Here is a 17,384-nt window from a genome sequence, read left to right on the forward strand (position 1 = left end):
TTGACCTGGAAAGAGTTGATTACAACAGATAAAATAACAAATAGGACTGACTTTTTGTTTTCCAAAGCAGACAATGGCTAAGGTGCCAACACCAATAAAACTTTTAAAAGGACTTAAATTGTTCCACATGTTTTTAAATACTGCCTCAACACAGCAGCAAAATGCTATGACATGGAAACATGTTTAAGAAAAACCAACACAGAGAGACTGGAAAAGCTATTTTTTGGCCTTAGAAAGTAGAACTTAGATATTGTTGTAAATGTACGATTATACTGAAAAAACACCTTTTAATGCTCCAACCCACTCTTTGTGGGCACTTCTTGCTTATTTTAATGGAACCCATATATTTCAGACCACAAAAAAACTTATATCTGCTAAAAAACTGATGAATGAAAAACACTTCAGTATTTGCATATTTTAGCTTGTTATTTGATGTAATGGTTTGATTTGAGAGATTGCATATGTGTGGAAAGTACACCAGCATGGTACGCGTTATCACAAATGACAAATTCCCTCCACATTTTCATTTTGTTGAAAGCGAAGATGCATATAACTTTTTTGACACGTTTCACTTTGCCTTGACAGCACAAAATGAGTAAGAGATAAGAGGGGAAGCAAACCCTGGCAGGATAAAAGCACATTGTAGACAAGATGTATGAAAGATTTTAATGTGAACAGAAACTACTTGTTTTATCACAAAAATTAATTTGAGCATGTCAAATGTTCTATTCATTCTATTTCATCAAATCAAATTAATGTTTGTAAAAAAAAAAAAAAAACTTTATTTTGTCTAACCCCAAAAAATGTGCTTTTCTGTCAGGTATTTAATGTAAATCCATAGTTTTTCTGATGAAGGAACAGAAATAGTCATGATCAATAAGTTCATGATTGCACTTTTCTTTGTTCCCACCCTCACATCAAGCTCTGAAAACCTCTATTTTTCTACTCTGAGCAGTAGATAAGATACATAATTAGATGCAAATGTGCCCAGTTAGTAGATTATACATTGAAAGATGGTTGAGCACTTATCAGGCCATTAGTTTCTGTTAATAATTATATTCCCTGTAATGAGAGTGCTACATTTAGATGGGTTTCTGAGGAGTAGGACAGCACAATGTGTCTTTACTGTGAGGAGAAATTAATCTTGCCAATCCACAATGACAGTCTTATCCCCTCTGCTGCACGCACATCTGCTTATGCAGCTGAATATTCAGGAGACACCAAATGTACTTTCAGCTGTGTTGATAAAGCTGGAGTTGAAGATATATGAGAATAAATGTCTCTGGCATATTTCTTTGTTAGGCTTTTGCCTTTTTATTAAAAAAAATTGCTTATCGCACAGCTTCGCTTAAAGTTCTTACTGTATTTTTTCTTGGTGCTGTTGGCCTCGTTTTGTCTCTCAGATTGTTTAAATATTTTTTCTATCTCGAAGTGATGTAACAAAATGTGAAGGTCCCATTTATACTTGCATGGAAATATTTGACTGCCATGATCCTACAGAGATGGCTGTTATTGTGCAGATGGAACTGCACGCAGTGCTCAAAAAAAAAACAAAACCTCATAGTTCTCAGCCATAACACCACAGGTCGGTTAAATGTGTCGCAGGTTAGCTAATACAGAGAGAAGGCTTACAGCTATAGATTTCATAACAGAGGATGAAGAAAAACAATCTATACCCTAATATAGCAGATCTACTTTCACCTTCTCCAAACTGGGGCAAACCTAAATGACGTAGAATAACGGCAACACAACCAAAGCTCTATATAGAGATTTTAAATCATGAAAACTCATATTATAAATGCAGATAAATGCATTTAATCATTCATGTTTTGAATTGTTATTATTGGTGTTATTTCATGAAAAAGCCAAACAACGTTCTCTCATTGTTCATTATTCCAGCTAGCACTGAAGTAATCATTGAGTGTGTCTCAAATCGCGCACTTACATGAGTGCACTGGAAGGTAGTGTGTAGTGTGCACTAAGCACTACCTTCTGTAGTGCACACTATCGTGGGTAAGTCCTGATCCAAATTGAGCACTAATGTTTTGCACTTACTGGTAGTGACGTACCCGCTTAGCAGCGCCGCTCCGTTTATATTTTTTTCCTTCCAAAATCCAAAATCACGTTAACATACGTGTTTGCATGTCATCATATTTTTATGCTATTAAAGGCCTCATTAGTGAAACAAAGAACCGTGGCCTCCACTGTATTCATCTATCTCAGTAGATAACAATAGAAACCATCAGCACACGTTCATGTGTCTTTGCATGTCTCCCCCATACCTGTTAGTATAAAGAGCAATTTAAAACACTAAAAAACAGCTTTTAAATAAGCAAAGATATCTTCACTGAATTAAAGTATTTTACATTATACATGTGTTTTCATTGGTGTTTACACTGATACCTTCACGTCTGCAACAGGAAACCGATTATACTAGAAATCATCATTTAAAATATGAAATACAGTAATGAAGACACTAACACAGGGATGCAGAAAACATTTTATTTAAACTTTTTATTAGAACATTTCTCTCTTGCCACCTCCTCTTCTCCACAGAAGCCCGCAGGTGGTAAATGTCTCAGTGCCACTGCTGGCTCGGTAGTTTGATGCCACAGTGACCTACGGTGAACACAGAATGGCAGGTTATATAAAAGCAAACATTATTATATACTTTATGGGTACTTTGCAGACGCTTATCTAAAGTGATGTACAATCACCTACGGCTTCGTCAGCAGTACCATGGAAACGGGCCGGTTCTCTAAACCAGCGGTGTTTTCAGATCAAGGACCATGTCGTTTGTGCCAGAGACCCCGCAGTGCTTAATCTGGAGGTTCAACAATCATGAATAAACATACGGAACCTACAGCATTAATCATTTTTAACACTTATAGCCCATCTAGATCCGCGAAATCGGCAATAAAACTGCTAACATTTATGTTGCTAACTCTACTGCAGCCTCCAACAAATGATCAGAGCCATAACTGTCATCAGGGATAGAAGAGATAAGAAGCATGCTGCAGTTTATATTAGAATTATGATCAAATAACCTCATACTTACAACAGTAGAAAATACCCTCTGCATGCTTTGGTACCGCTGAGTCAGTGGCTGCCAGCTCTGAAAAACTGGTTGAAAGTCCCTCCCCTTCTGCTACGTCAGCAAGATGGCGTCCGCTTAGTGCGTGTAGTGTCCATTGTTTCGCACTATATTTTTGGCCGAGTTTAGGGCAGCATCCGGGTACTTTCAGTGCACTGAGTTTTTACTGAAATTTCTGTGTCAGCGCACTAAGCACTTAAATGTAGTGTTCGAAGTATAGAAGTGCGCGGTTTGGGAGACACACCCTTTCACTTGGAATGACTGACCTTAAACTTTAGCTTAGCAACTTTTTTACAGCTCTCACAGCAACATTTTGAAAAACTTGAACAGAAGTCAAAGATGTATTAACATTAAAATAAATAAATACAATCATCCTCTGAATATTCATCCCAACTCCTCATTTAATTGACATATTAATAAATGTCTTAAGATCTTTAATCAGAACTATGATCAGAGCCTCTTTCTTAATCTGTGCCACTATTTTCAGTTCTCTTAGCCTGTTGTTGAGTTTGTGCCCTAACCTACAGTCGTAGTAAGCTTCATTCTTTACACCATCCAAACATTTTTGTTTTTTGTTCTTTATAACAAAAGGCTAAAATATGTAGAAATGCCCCAACATTAGTGGTGTGTGATACTTCCAAGATTTGGTATCGATTTGATACCAAGTACATAAATGACTAGTATCGTCGATACTGATACTTTTTAATAGGGCTGTCAAAATTAACCCGCTAATGCAAAGAGATTAACCTATGAAATTGGTTTTGGTTTGGTTTGGTTTTTAACGCATTAACACATAAAAAAAAGTTATTACTCGTGCCATATAAAAAATCTGTATTTGGCATTATCTCAGGGATAGAAGCTCATTTTGGGGATGTATGTGTCTTATCACAGCGATGTACAGAATCCACCAAAACCCATTTTATGCTTCTTATTTATGAAGACTGTCATTTTTTAAATCTTGCATATAGAGGATGGGTGTAGAACAACACATATGATATATCATATAATTATCCACTCACTCATTCTGACATTCTGGGCCACACTCCTTACCAGTTGTTGGTGTGTGTGCTGCTGGCCAGTGCCTGTTTGCTTGCTCGTTTACTGTGCAACTGGATCACATGACTCTGCAACATCAAACACAAGAGGGAGGGAGGAAGAGAGAAGTGTGACTGCTGCACTGACAGACTGCCAAGTCACTTCTTGGATGAAAAGCAGCATAAAGGAGGAACTGAAACTAAAGTTATAGCCAGTATAAATAGATACAGATAATAATGTTGGTATTAATATTGTTGATATATGGATCAATTCCCCCACCACCACCAAACATCAAAAGGTAGCGTGTTCAAAGCTCAGGCCCTGCACTGGTTCAGACCAAAACATGTTGCAGCTTCACAGCAAATGCTCACAATGCTAAAGTTACTAAGTTTTCTGTAGTAAGTGCAGTTTTTGTGGTTATAGTGATCATGCGTGATGACATAATAATATAACAATGTCAACTCTGAAAATGTCTTTATTTCTGACTTTTACAAAAGCACTTAAAAGAGGTTTAGAGCAATTTGGTGGAAACCACAAACTATAATATGAAAGATCACAAGCTTCCCTGTTATGTGTCAAAATTTCCACGAATTGTTAGTGTTCTATTTCGCTCCTACCCATAAATGGTTAAAAGTATGTCTAAAGATTGAATTTATATTACATTTTAATGAAATGCTTGTTAGGATTTTTAAATGTATATTTACACCTGGGACCTTTTAATATTTAAGCATTGAGATTTCTTTCATATGATGCCACCCGGTATAAAAAAAACAGCCTTCTGATGTGTTCCCATTTCACAATTTTTTAACCGTGAATTATGCTTTCCCTATCCGGACAAATCAGTCTGGGCTTTCCATCTATAATCCTATACATATCCAATGAGCCCAGCAAAATAAGCCTCCTGAATAGAATACTGTTAATTCAACAAGAGAAGTTACATTCTTTAGGGATTTATAGCTGTGTACATGCTTTTTCCAAAGTTTCTTTTTTTTTGTTTTTGTTTCTTTTTTGGCCGTATACACTAGCTTGAATGTTGGGATTTAACACAGTTTGAATTGCTGCCTTTCTTTAGATATGACACACATCAAGGCTGCTGGACAGAAAGCAGGGATGTCATGTTGGGTGAATGTGTAATTGGGTGTGTCATTATAGCACCAGTATGCAGGTCTGTTTACAAGCTGGTGTCTTACAGTTTCTAAGGTACATCAGTTAGCAGGAGCCACACGCATTTGTTGAATGAATACAAAATAATATATTTGTGTGTTTTTGCAATTTCAGGTGTTCCAGCTGTGTTTGTGGCAGTGTGGGCGATTGCTAGAGCAATGCTGGCAGATGCAAGGTGAGAGCAAGCCACACTAAAATTCCTACAGTATATAAAATATCTGTCATGTCAAGACTTAAAGAAGATTTTTTAAAAAAGGGACAAAAAACATGTTAAAATCTTTGAAGTAGGCCATCCATTTTAAAGTAAATGCCACAAAATAAGCATGAAGAGATAGAGAAAGAAACAGTATAATGACTGCTTAATTGTGGTGACATTTGAGGCATCAGTGAAATCCAATTAAACACGGATGATTTAGTATGCAACACAATCCTGAATGAGAGCAGGCATATAATGCAGCAGCTGGAGGCTTTAGGAACAACTGCTTGTGCTGTAGTTAAAGATGCCATTGGAATGACCCTCATTGCTTCTTGGTTGAAATCTCTAGTTAATTATTGAGCCAAGATACACTTTTTGGATATGGTAAATAAAACATAAATATAAAATCAAAGAATATATTTATTATATTAAACAAAAGAAAATGTTTTGGATTGAAAATGTAAGTGCATTAATAAAAACGAAAGAAAGAGAAACCAGAAACTAAGCAATGAAATATGTTTTTCTCCTTCCTTGTTTTACATCCTCCCTCTTTATTGCTAAAGGGATTTTTTTTTTTAAATGAAAGTTCAACTAAAATTCCCTAATTTTTATTTGTCATTTTCACTCCAAAGTGAATCATTCTCTTGTAGCAAGCTCACTATTGAGCCTGCCTTTTCCTGCCTCTTCAGATTAATTATCTTTTCCCCTGCAGGTGCTGGGAGTTAAGCGCTGGTAACATCAAGTGGATCTACCAGGTGCCCATCTTGACAGCGATTGGGGTAAGAGTTTAAAAAGCAGAGTTTGCCATTGGCTGTGAATCCAGCTTGTAAAACTTTCTAGAAAATTTGATGGCTGAGTCATCTTTTCATCTTCCTCTTTGTATCCTAAGCAAAACTTCAGGGATATTATTTTTTTTTTTACATTCTAAAGGCAATTTTCCACTGCTTGATATGACTCAGCTCAACTCCACTGGCTTGTCTTTTATTTTCCAGTGTGGACAGTACTTTTTTATTTTTAAGTACTACCACTGTTGAGGTTTAAGCAAGCTCAGCAGCATAAAAAAGTAAGATTGCATAGAGGATCATCATTTGAAGCTCCAGCTGTGGACATAAAAGCAATGTGTCTGCAGCAGGTCTCAGCTCCTGTACATGCTGACACCAGCCCTTCTTTTACACATGTTTTTTTCATTCTCTCAGCTGACCCCAGGTAAGCTCACTGCTGATGTTTCTTTCAGAAAAGATGTCATAACAACTCTGTACCCAGAGTCAATCAGGAGCTTCCGCATTGCAGTGCTTACTCTGCATGCACAATGATGCTTTGTGTAACGCTTCTTCAGTTTTATATGATGCTGTAACAATGATGAGTTTTATTCTGGCTTCAGTGGTGCATCATCACGCCCATCACTGTCAAATGAGTCATATTCACCTATGAACACCAGATATGTTCAGGAATATGTGTGGACGATTTGGTCCAGTCGCTCAGGATGCTCATGCATCTGCTTCACAGAAGGTGACTTTTGACATATCAGATGTGCATGTATGTGAATGCATCCACAATAGTAGACAAAACTGGAAAGCCACATGTACAGAAAGACAGCAAAAGAGGCAGGACGAGTGGCTCTTGGCAGCATGTGCACTGCTCAGACAGCAGCAGTAAATGGTTTGGAAGTGCATGTGTGAACGTGGCCGCACTGACAGCTGGTCAGGGAATCTGTTGCATCCGTTTTGAACATGAAAGCAACCCCTAAAAAATTGGTTTTAGATGTTTAGGGTTTCCTGTGCTGGTAATGTAACAGTTGTGGGACACAGTGTAATGGCAGGGTGGAAAGCTTTTTGAAAAAAAACCCCCCATAAAATATTTATTTTATTGTTTATTTTAATGCCTAAACATTTTTTAAACAGCTTCAAAAAGCTCCTGACCAAGGTTCTACAGCATCTGCAGTAGAAAAAAAGATAAAACCAACCAGAAAATAAATTTAATGTGTAGAATTTATGTATACACATGTGATTCATTTGGAATCATTCTTTTCTGTTTTTAATTAAATAAAATGGGCAAACAAAATTCCCATTTTTCAATTAATCACAAATACAAACTGTATACAACAACTTAAAACAAGTGTTTTTGCTGCCTGTGGCTCAGACTCACATCGTGTTCTGATGAACTGCTGCAATGTCTAATGTGACCAATGAACAGGTCATCGAATTAAGCTCAGTGTTGGATGGTGAACAGTGTGAAAATAATGGATTACCATGATTTCCATGCTTCAAAAGGCTGACACTGAATCACCCAGCTAACACACAGAAAACAAACAATAGACTTTAGCTCACATGTACAAAGCTGGACTGTTAATAACTACCTCAGCGCATCTTATTTTCCAAAATACTGGCTGAAAACCTAAATGTAATATTAATATTTCAATCAACTCTTAATATTTAATGCTTAAGCCCAGATAATTTTTCTCAAAGTCAGGCAGTGTCATAATGCCTCTGGCATTTTAAAAAATCACCTTCTCTTACCATTTTGACACTCAAATTTTCTTTTTCTAAAATTCCTCTTTTGATCTGTTTTCTAATCTGTGGGCCACAAAACATTACATCTCAATGTAAAATTTAAGATATCTTATTAGTGCCATAAGTCCCATCCTGTCATAAGCAGAGACTATTTGAATTGATGCCTAAACAGTGATAAAGTCAGCACGAAACTGAAATGATTTACATCCAATGAACAATTTAGCATACTTCACACTTATCACACACTAAAATGAGGTTAATGCAGGGGTTTCCAAATCCAGTCCTCGAGAGCTACTATCCCACAACTTTAGATGCATCCCTTCTCCATCACACCTGAATGAAATGAATGACTCATTACCAGGCATCTGCAGAGCTGAATGACATGAATGAGGGAATTCAGCCATTACATTCAGGTGTGTTGGAGAATGCATCTAAAAGTTGCAGGATAGTAGCTCTTAAGGACCATCCTCCATTCTTACATTTGCTGTAAACCAGGTTCAGGACCGACTTTTAAAATAATTTCTCTTCTTTAATATTAAAAGCATGGTGTGTCTGATGTTTACAAAGCAACCAAAAGCTCAGTAAGGGCTGGGGTAAATTTGCTGTGTATGCAAAAGTGCATGTCAACGTTCTGCACCATCTATGTATACGCTTGCTGCAGCATGATGCAGCCAAAACACCAAATACTGGAGGTCACCCCAAGGGGCAGTACACAGCAGTAGTGTGAAGTTGTGAAAAAACCAATCTGTTTCCATAAAAAACAGTTTACTAATCTGTTGCCAACTGGAAAGGCACGAGTGTTTGTTACAGTGCAACTGGAAGAAAAAAATCATTTAATAATCATTATAAAGATGCTGGTAGTTGTATAAAGGGGTGCTCTTAAGAAAGAAGGAGGAAGTGTACAGCTTAAATAGACTGCTCAGATTGGATGGGTATATTTGATGTGTAGCATGAAACGTTTGAGGCAGATCAGGTGGGAGGCAGCACAGCAGCGCGAGTTGTTTGCCTTAACTAGATCTCAGGCATTGCCTCATTTATGCCACATTCAAATGTTTTAATGAGAGGGGAGAAGCAAGACATGGTAAATAAATTTTATGATTTTATTGGACTCAACATAATCTTTTAAAAGTCATGTTACAAAACAGCCAAAATCATTCAATTAAGTTTACAAAACGTTAAGCAAATGAAGCCAGTGGTGCTAAGAATAATTTACATTCTATGATTTTTTCTTTTCCCCCACATTGAGTATTGCATTCCCAGTTCTTAAAATAATAGAACTGTTCTTCAAAAAAGCTCAAAAGGTGCTTGATGAGAAACTATTTTCGGTGTAATATCCTTGTAATAACTAACCCTAATTCTGAGTTTTGACACATTTTAAAATCTGAAATTAGCTTGTTTTATATACAAGGTTCTCCATTTGGATATTCTTCTCCTATAAATTAACTTTTTAAAACTGAGACCTGACAGTTGGACCCAAACCATAAGAGTGGACCTTGTGGTACCATTTAGAAAAGGCTGTGCTGTATTCCTGAAAAGTCTACCTCCTATTTAAAAAAAGTGTTCGATTAAGATCAGTTATGTGATCATTTTCAATTCTTATATGGTTAATTTGAATTTGTTACTTGTTTTGTACGTTTATTGTATTTTCTGTTCTTGTATGGTCCCGTTTTTATTATGCCCTTTTACCTGGGAGTAGGAATGAGAGTTAGCATTCTTTGCTATAATCCAGCATGTTTGCATCATGTTTGAAAAAGAAAACAAAAGCACAAAAAAGAACAAAGAAACTGAAAAGAAAAAATAATTAACAGACTGAGTCCGACTTTCTTTCTCTATTACAGAAATTATGTAGCAGTGTTTAAAAAGAAAATGTCTACTAAAAGTGGACATACTCTGCAGGTCCTACAGACGAGAGGGTGTGAATAGGCAAAGTGTGTATTTTCATGCATAAAACATTTTCCAAATTTATCTAACAGGCGCTGTCTTTCATCTTCACATACAGCATGTCACTGATTTAAATATTATTTAAATATTTAAATATCATATGAGCTTATTTGGAGCAAAAACCTTTGCTGCTAATGAAAATGATGAAAATCAGGAAGTCAGTATCTTTCTGTTTCATCCACTGCATAATGTAGTGTGATAAACCTTGAGGGGGTGAGAAATCTTTTGGCAGTGGACACCATTATAATGAATGATGTGTATCATCCATCCATCCATCCATTATCTATACTGCTTTTTCCAGTTAAGGGTCGTGGGGAAGCTGGAGCGTATCGCAGCATTTTAGCAGACGAGAGGCAGGGAACACCTCAGGGTGTACATCTCAGGGCCAACACAGAGAGACAAACAACCGTTCACAGTCACACTCACTCCTAGGGAAAATTTAGAGAGATCAATTAACCTAACATGCATGTCTTTGGACGGACTGACCTCATTGAACAGACCTCAAGTTAAAGTGCCATTTTAAGTACTTTACCTAGCAATGCTGGCTGATTTTAATTTTGAGTCTACAACATGTTACACTACTTTTAACTTTTTAAATGTACTGTCCACATTCTTCTTTAATTTATGGTGGTAAGCCGGGGCGGAATCAGCCTGCAGCAGCTTCGAGTCTGGTCATGAGCAGAGGCGAACATCCCATGATTTGACTGTAGCTGGAGGCAGCATGAGGATAAAGCCTCTTGCGTGTTCTTTTGGATGGGGGAAGGGCCTGTGACAGCACTACAGCTAATTAAGCAAAGAAAACTATGTGCTTTCAGAGGCTTCAAAAGTCTCCAATATCACCAGAAAAAGTTGCTAGATTTGGCATTACTTACTTATTTAAAAAAAAGAGTGGCTAGAGGGGTCTGTAAATGCAATAAATTTAGAGCCAAAGTTGCTAAACTGTTATGACCTGTGCACCAGTTAATCGGTGTACCGTAAACCATGCACTGACAAGTCTTTTGTTCAGAATTCAAACTTTGTTTAAATGCATAAAAATTTTATTAATGCATCACCCACATATATATAGATAGTGATTTTTTAAAAGAAAAGTTAAGGAAAGTGATGATGAAGAGAGGGTCTAGCTGTGAGAGGACACTTTTTCCAAAAGCTCTGAATTAATGACCAGACTACTAAAAAAATTACTGTTGTTAAAGGAACACTTTGAGTTGAGTCGTCAGTGCAAACAGGGGTAATTAAGTTGCCACCAAGCTGTGACTGGAAAATCACCTACTGATTCTAATCAGAGGCAGCATTTACATTGTGTACCAGAACCAATTCCCTGCTGGCTTTTACCGATTATCATCCGAAAACACTACAAAGAGCAAACCTTCCAAAATGACACCATATGCTGCTTTAACAACCTTTGCGTACTGATACAGAAAGTTACTTATAATTGCTAATTATATAAGAAAGGCAGGAAAGTTATTTCTTTCTTCTCTAACATGGGCCTTAAAACTTGTTTAATTAAATGATAAAAGAGAACAATATCAGACCTTTAATTGAGATTTTTTTATAAATCCAAATTTGCAAAAAAAAAAAAAGAGTACCAGAAATGTCAGCCTTTTTATAATTTTCCACCATATTTTTACATTTTATTTAAATATTCTGATTATCCAGAATATACATAGGAATTTTTTGACTACACAATTATATCACATATGACATGAAAATGTTTGCATTTCTTTGAAAATTAAACTTGTAAAAAAACAGATAAAGACAATGAAGTTTTTGGGTGTTGATGGAATGACGTGTCAACACATGCAACCCACTTACATAAATGGTGGAAAAAATATAATTTCTGTGACAGGTTGGATGGTTTGATTACATTCATTAAGACTTAATTATTCTAGATGAATGATGGAGTAAATAGTCATAGTAATATTGACCAATTTGACAGCAGAGTGATAGAGAATGATGATGTTTTAAGGGTTTGCAGCATTAATTCTATTTTTATCTAATGTCACAAAAACCATCTGAGCTTTCAGGGTTGGGTGACACACTAGCACTGAAAAGTACTGTATTGAATGTTTTGTTTTAGTGTATTATATATATATATATGGTGATATTGGAGACTTGAGTGTGTCTCTTGGATGAATGTCTAAGGATCCCCCCAAATGAGCTGGCAGAAGTGGTTGGGGGGGGGAGCAAATCTGGGCATCCCTACTTAGGCTGACATCTCTTCTACTGAGCCCTGGATAAACAGCAAGAAAATGGATAAATGGAAGAACGTGGGTGCTACATATGTGTTGGTCTAACTTAATGATACGCATAATTTACAAGATGGATGCAAAGTCATGAAAATTAAAGCCACAATTAAAGCTAATGGCAGCTTTAATTGTGTAACTGTCAGTCTCTGTATTAAAATAACAATACAAAACATAATAATAATAATAATAATAATCATGATTATCAGAATCTGAATATAAAAAGAAGATTATTCTAGATGATTAGCAGACGTAAATTATAAGGCTTCTCTTTTGTTCAAGTAACACCTCCTCCATATACAGTAATTTAAGCTGACATCTATCAAAATTTAAAGTTGTATTCTGGTATTTTATCTTCAAGCGGAAATATGACCAGTGTTTCTGTCTCCTCCTTTCTTTTCAGCTTAATTTTATTTTGTTTGTGAATATCGTGCGAGTCCTGGCCACGAAGATTCGGGAGACAAATGCGGGGAGATATGACACCAGGAAGCAGTACAGGTTTGTGCAAAACTGTCCACATTTACAAAAGAAGCCATTCAATCCAGTGTCCACGGACGGAGTTAATGTTCTTTTTTTTGTGTGTGTGTGTGTGTGTGTGTGTGTCACTAATCCTGTCATAAAGGCACAGTCATATTGCAGAATAGACAAAAAAAAAAAAAAAAAAAAAACTGGCTTTGGTGGAGAATGTGCTCATGTCTTGCCCCTCATAGGCTACAGCTTGATCTTTGCTTAATTCTGTTTATTATATCAGGTACCTGTGTCATTAATACTGCTCATCTTAAGTTACAGGTATTTATGAAAATAGTTAAGTTCTGAGATAAAAATGCCATGTGCCTTGATAACCCCAGAATTTATTTTGATGAAGGCTCATTATCAAACTAACTGGTTCCTACTGAAGATGTGGAAATAGAAGCTTTGCATCATAGATGTTCTCCAACAAGACATCAAAAATATTTTAAGTTCTGGAAGTTATAAAATCTTTCTGTCTTTTAAGACACTGAAAGTAAACTGTTCATCTTACGGCCTTTTCTTCTCAAGGTTTCATAGTTTTATTGCCACGTCAATTTCCAGCTTTTTCACATGAGTGAGAAGGAAGAGTTTCTCAAACCAAGTTAAAATTGGCTTGTGCACAGAGTGTAAGGATTAAAATAGGGTCAAACACCATGAGAGGGAAGTTTAGTCCTGCGTTTCACTTCTCACAAAATTTCCAGAAAACTGTAATAACGCCCTTAATGCTTCACAAATCTTAGATTTTGAGGTAAAAACAGTTGTTCCTTCGTGAACATAAGAAAAACAGTATTGCCTTAAAATCAATGTTTCATTAAAATAAAGACTTATAACAGGAATTGGGAACTTCATGCATGCACACAGATTAACCCTCAGTATTAGTAGGATCAGACATCACACCAATTTAAGTTTCATGGTGCTTGAGTCAAGTAAAGAAGAAAAAGTGGATGAGAGTGTATTGTTTTTATCCTTTGTAGCCTCATGTCTATGTGACATCACTTGAACTGTTGGGCATCAAGTCTCCTCCACAAGTCTAACAGTGGCTAAGAGGCCTGCAGAAACACATAAGTTGTCCAAAAAACTAATAAATCCAACACTATAGATAACAGCCCTGGACAAAATGAACAAGCTGCATCTGTCCAGTAAAATTCTAGAGCCACAAAAAAGACTGAAACAAATTAAACAAAACTCCTAAAAAAAAATATTTGGGATATTTTCCCATTGAACTGTTTAAATTTTACACACCTACAGCATGATTAGACACATTCCTTTTTGAAAAAAGTAGGTTACGTTAGAAAACACAAATTTCAGGGAGGAAAAAGGGGAAAATATGGAATTTGGGAAAAATTAAACCAGATTTCATAGAGCCCTTTATCAGTGTATATGGGTAATAATCAAGAAGGATTTCTAACATGTGGTGTTAAGAGCAATGCTGGAAAAATTTGGGTGTGCCTCATTTATTTGCTGGTGCACCCAAATTAAAAAAGTTAGGCAAACCACTGCAGCAAATGAAAAAGGTTAGTCTGGAGCCCTGCGTTTCCCAGCTTAGTTCTTTCCTACACAGTTCACAGTTCCCTTTGAACTGAGCTTTTCTCCGTTTGGAAGCTTAACATAAATTATTACTATGACCAATCCACTTTAAACTACACTTGTGATTATGTTGACTGAGAAGTTGCATTTCCAAACTCCCAACACCATCTTAACTAACATCAGCCCCAAACTTAAACTCTTAAAACCCAGTTTTAACAGCTCTTTGACTAAGAGAAAGTGGTGACAAGCACCCTAAGCAGCACATACACACATGCTCATCCAGATACATTTTCACATCAGCAATTATCTGTATTTTCCCCTCCTGCTGGTACTGGCATCAACGTGTCAGATAAAAACATTGTAATTACAGTGTATCATCTGAAAGGAAATGTTTTGAATGCTGCAGGCGAGGACGTTTCGTGTAGATGAGCAGACGGTTTGTCAGAAAAAATTGTGATGATCAGCTGCAATAAATTGAAGGTGTCATATATGCAAAAAGAAAAGTGGGAAAAAACATACATTCAGGAAACTAGTGAAGCTCTTTCTGATTTTATGTGGAAAGAATCGCTTCATCTGCCACGTGAATGTGACAACGAGATGATTCTTGATGTGGCTGTTGGTGAAGGAGTAGGAATAAGTCATTTTTTGTATTATGAATTAGCAGAGCACTATTTTTATCCTCTGGTAGGTGGTTTTGGTGGCAGAGGACTACCTGCACATGAAACACTGAGGCTGTTAACAAAGAAGGGAGAAAGGTGGGGATTTGTAAAAGGGACTGATCTTTAAACCCATAGACTGATTACAGAAATAATGTTACTCAATCTGCTCAACAGAAAGAATGAGTTAAACATGAAACGTATTTTAAAAAAAATTATGTGCAATAATGTTATTTACATCTTTATGTAGTGTAATTGTGTAAGTGTATGAATGACTGCTTTTAGCCAGTTTTGTTCACATTCTATCCATGTACATATAAACATTTATTTTTCGACTTTTAAATATGCTTTGTATATGTTGTTTTCTTTAATACAATTAAAAAGCACCGTCTTCTGTTGTACTAAAAACATATTGCTCCTAAAACATTTTCAGCTCCACAGCAATTAGGAGCAGTACAGAAGGTCCAATCACACAAGCCTTTACATGAGCCTTCATAACAAATGTTTGTTCTTGTTTGTAATACTAAATAATACCAGCTACCCTGGCTGAGCTTCGGTCTATCTACACACGTCACCAGTCACTGCTTAAAGGACGATGTTATAATAGGATCTTGACCACAGTAGCTGTTGCATCTGTGTGCACCCAGGAGGTGTGTGGCTTCAAGGTTGAGCTGTTAGCCACATTTGTTTAGGATGTGTTAAAACCCAATACACAATCCCTTTAGTTATATATGTAAAATACAGAAATCATCTACAAAAATTAAAATATTCTCCATCTGATGCCTTTAAATGCAGAATGTACCTCACCTGCTGTCTCGAGACAGTTATGATAGGCTTCATAATGTCATATATAAAGCCATAGATCAGGATCTGATGATATCCTCAGTTCTCAAGTAAATTAAAATGGGAAAGGAGTTGTTCACTTATGCTTGGGAGAGCTGTCGGAGCCTTAAAAGTGCTTGATTGATGATTGTGTTGCACTGAGGGTTTGTGGTATGTGCACTGATGCATAAAAATTGGCCATCTATCACAACTTAACAGTGCGTTTGTAATGCTGATTAGGTTCGAGTGAAATTGTGAACATGTACCACATGCTCTTTGTGTTAGCATGCAAATGCTACTTAATAATGAAAAAATATTTGTTCACATTTCTAAGAGCTATGAATTATTTTCAGTGTACAGCTTATGAAAAGTAGAACATTACATACTAAATGCATAGAATCATGCTGCATGCATGCAAGTTCTAAGACACCCAACCTGTTATATCTCCACCAGGGAAGTGTTTTGCATAAAAAGTAGTAGTAAAGGCTCAAATCAAGCGCGTGTTGATATTTGGTGCAGAAGTCAAATAACTGGAAGTCAGAACTGAATAACAGTAGCTGCACCATGTTTGGAGACTTACAGTTAAATGAAAGAATTGAGAGTGTGAGTTTCCATTATGCCAAGCCTAACTCATAAGTCGAAACGTTTTCTTCAGTCTAGTTGCCACAGAGCGAAGAGGAAATTCATCTTCCTCAGAGACATGTCTGAAATCTTATCCTGTAATTCTCCGTGTCAGTCAGAAGACTCATCTCAAGTTAAGGAAGGAATATGAGCTTGGCTTTAAAAAAAAGAAGAAACCCATTAGTCACAGTATATCGGGTGTTCCAAGCCATTAATTTAAAAAGCATAAAACTAATTTACTGCTAGTTTATTTCTAATAAAGTAATCAGGGTTGATTTCAATCAGTCAACATGAAGTTTAATAAATGTTTGCAGAACATCTTACAGCAGATCTTAATAGTTTTTTTTTTTATAGCTATTTAAATTCCTGTCAAGTGTATTTCTCTGAATTGAAGTGGATAAGATTTTCTTTAATATTTGAAATATTCTAATTTATTTAGTGGAATAATGTTATAGTTGTAACACTTATGTACTGTGTGTGTGTGTGTGTATATTTGTCTCCAAAGGAAACTGGCGAAGTCCACCCTTGTGCTGGTGCTGGTGTTTGGTATCCATTACATCATCTTTGTTGGGATGCCGCATACATTTAAGGGACCAAGCTGGGAGATTCGCATGTACTGCGAGCTTTTCTTCAACTCATTTCAGGTACTTTATGTGTACTTTTCAGTTAAGTAAAAACACTTTTCACACGGCTCAAAATTAGTGATCTACCAGGAAATTTTCCTGCACTGAGGTTTTTTGACTGAGAATCTTGCAAAGCCAAGACAAATTTGCATGATCTGCTGTCTGCGATATTTTCATATTAGTTGGCACAACCTTATTATCTGTCAGTCAATATGCTGCATATTTCTTCGTGCTTTAGTTTATGTTTTACAGCCTGTCAGTTATAGCATAGCTGCTGGCAAGACAGTAAAAAAAAATCGAGTGACTCTTATTCTATTATAATGCTTAAATTCCTCAGGGTCTGCACTGAGTTAAGTCACTTTATATGTGTCTCCAGACTGCAAGTTTCTTTTCCATCTGTTCTCTAACTGGGCTGATGTTGTGCACTGTGAAAACACATTTA

The 17,384-nt window shown here is 36.4% G+C and overlaps 1 protein-coding gene across 1 annotated transcript in view; it reads left to right on the top strand.

Annotated features, from left to right (window-relative positions):
- The window catches only part of pth2ra (parathyroid hormone 2 receptor a), a 71,612-nt gene that overhangs the window by 41,843 nt on the left and 12,385 nt on the right, over positions 1 to 17,384 (top strand). The window contains exons 8-11 of the mRNA XM_042002595.1: positions 5,408 to 5,468; positions 6,202 to 6,268; positions 12,587 to 12,681; positions 16,825 to 16,963. Of these exons, the coding sequence (XP_041858529.1) occupies positions 5,408 to 5,468; positions 6,202 to 6,268; positions 12,587 to 12,681; positions 16,825 to 16,963 (362 nt within the window). The remainder of the gene's footprint in view (positions 1 to 5,407; positions 5,469 to 6,201; positions 6,269 to 12,586; positions 12,682 to 16,824; positions 16,964 to 17,384) is intronic.

The sequence above is a fragment of the Melanotaenia boesemani genome, chromosome 12 (assembly GCF_017639745.1).
Source record: "Melanotaenia boesemani isolate fMelBoe1 chromosome 12, fMelBoe1.pri, whole genome shotgun sequence".
Classification (NCBI taxonomy): Eukaryota; Metazoa; Chordata; class Actinopteri; order Atheriniformes; family Melanotaeniidae; genus Melanotaenia; species Melanotaenia boesemani.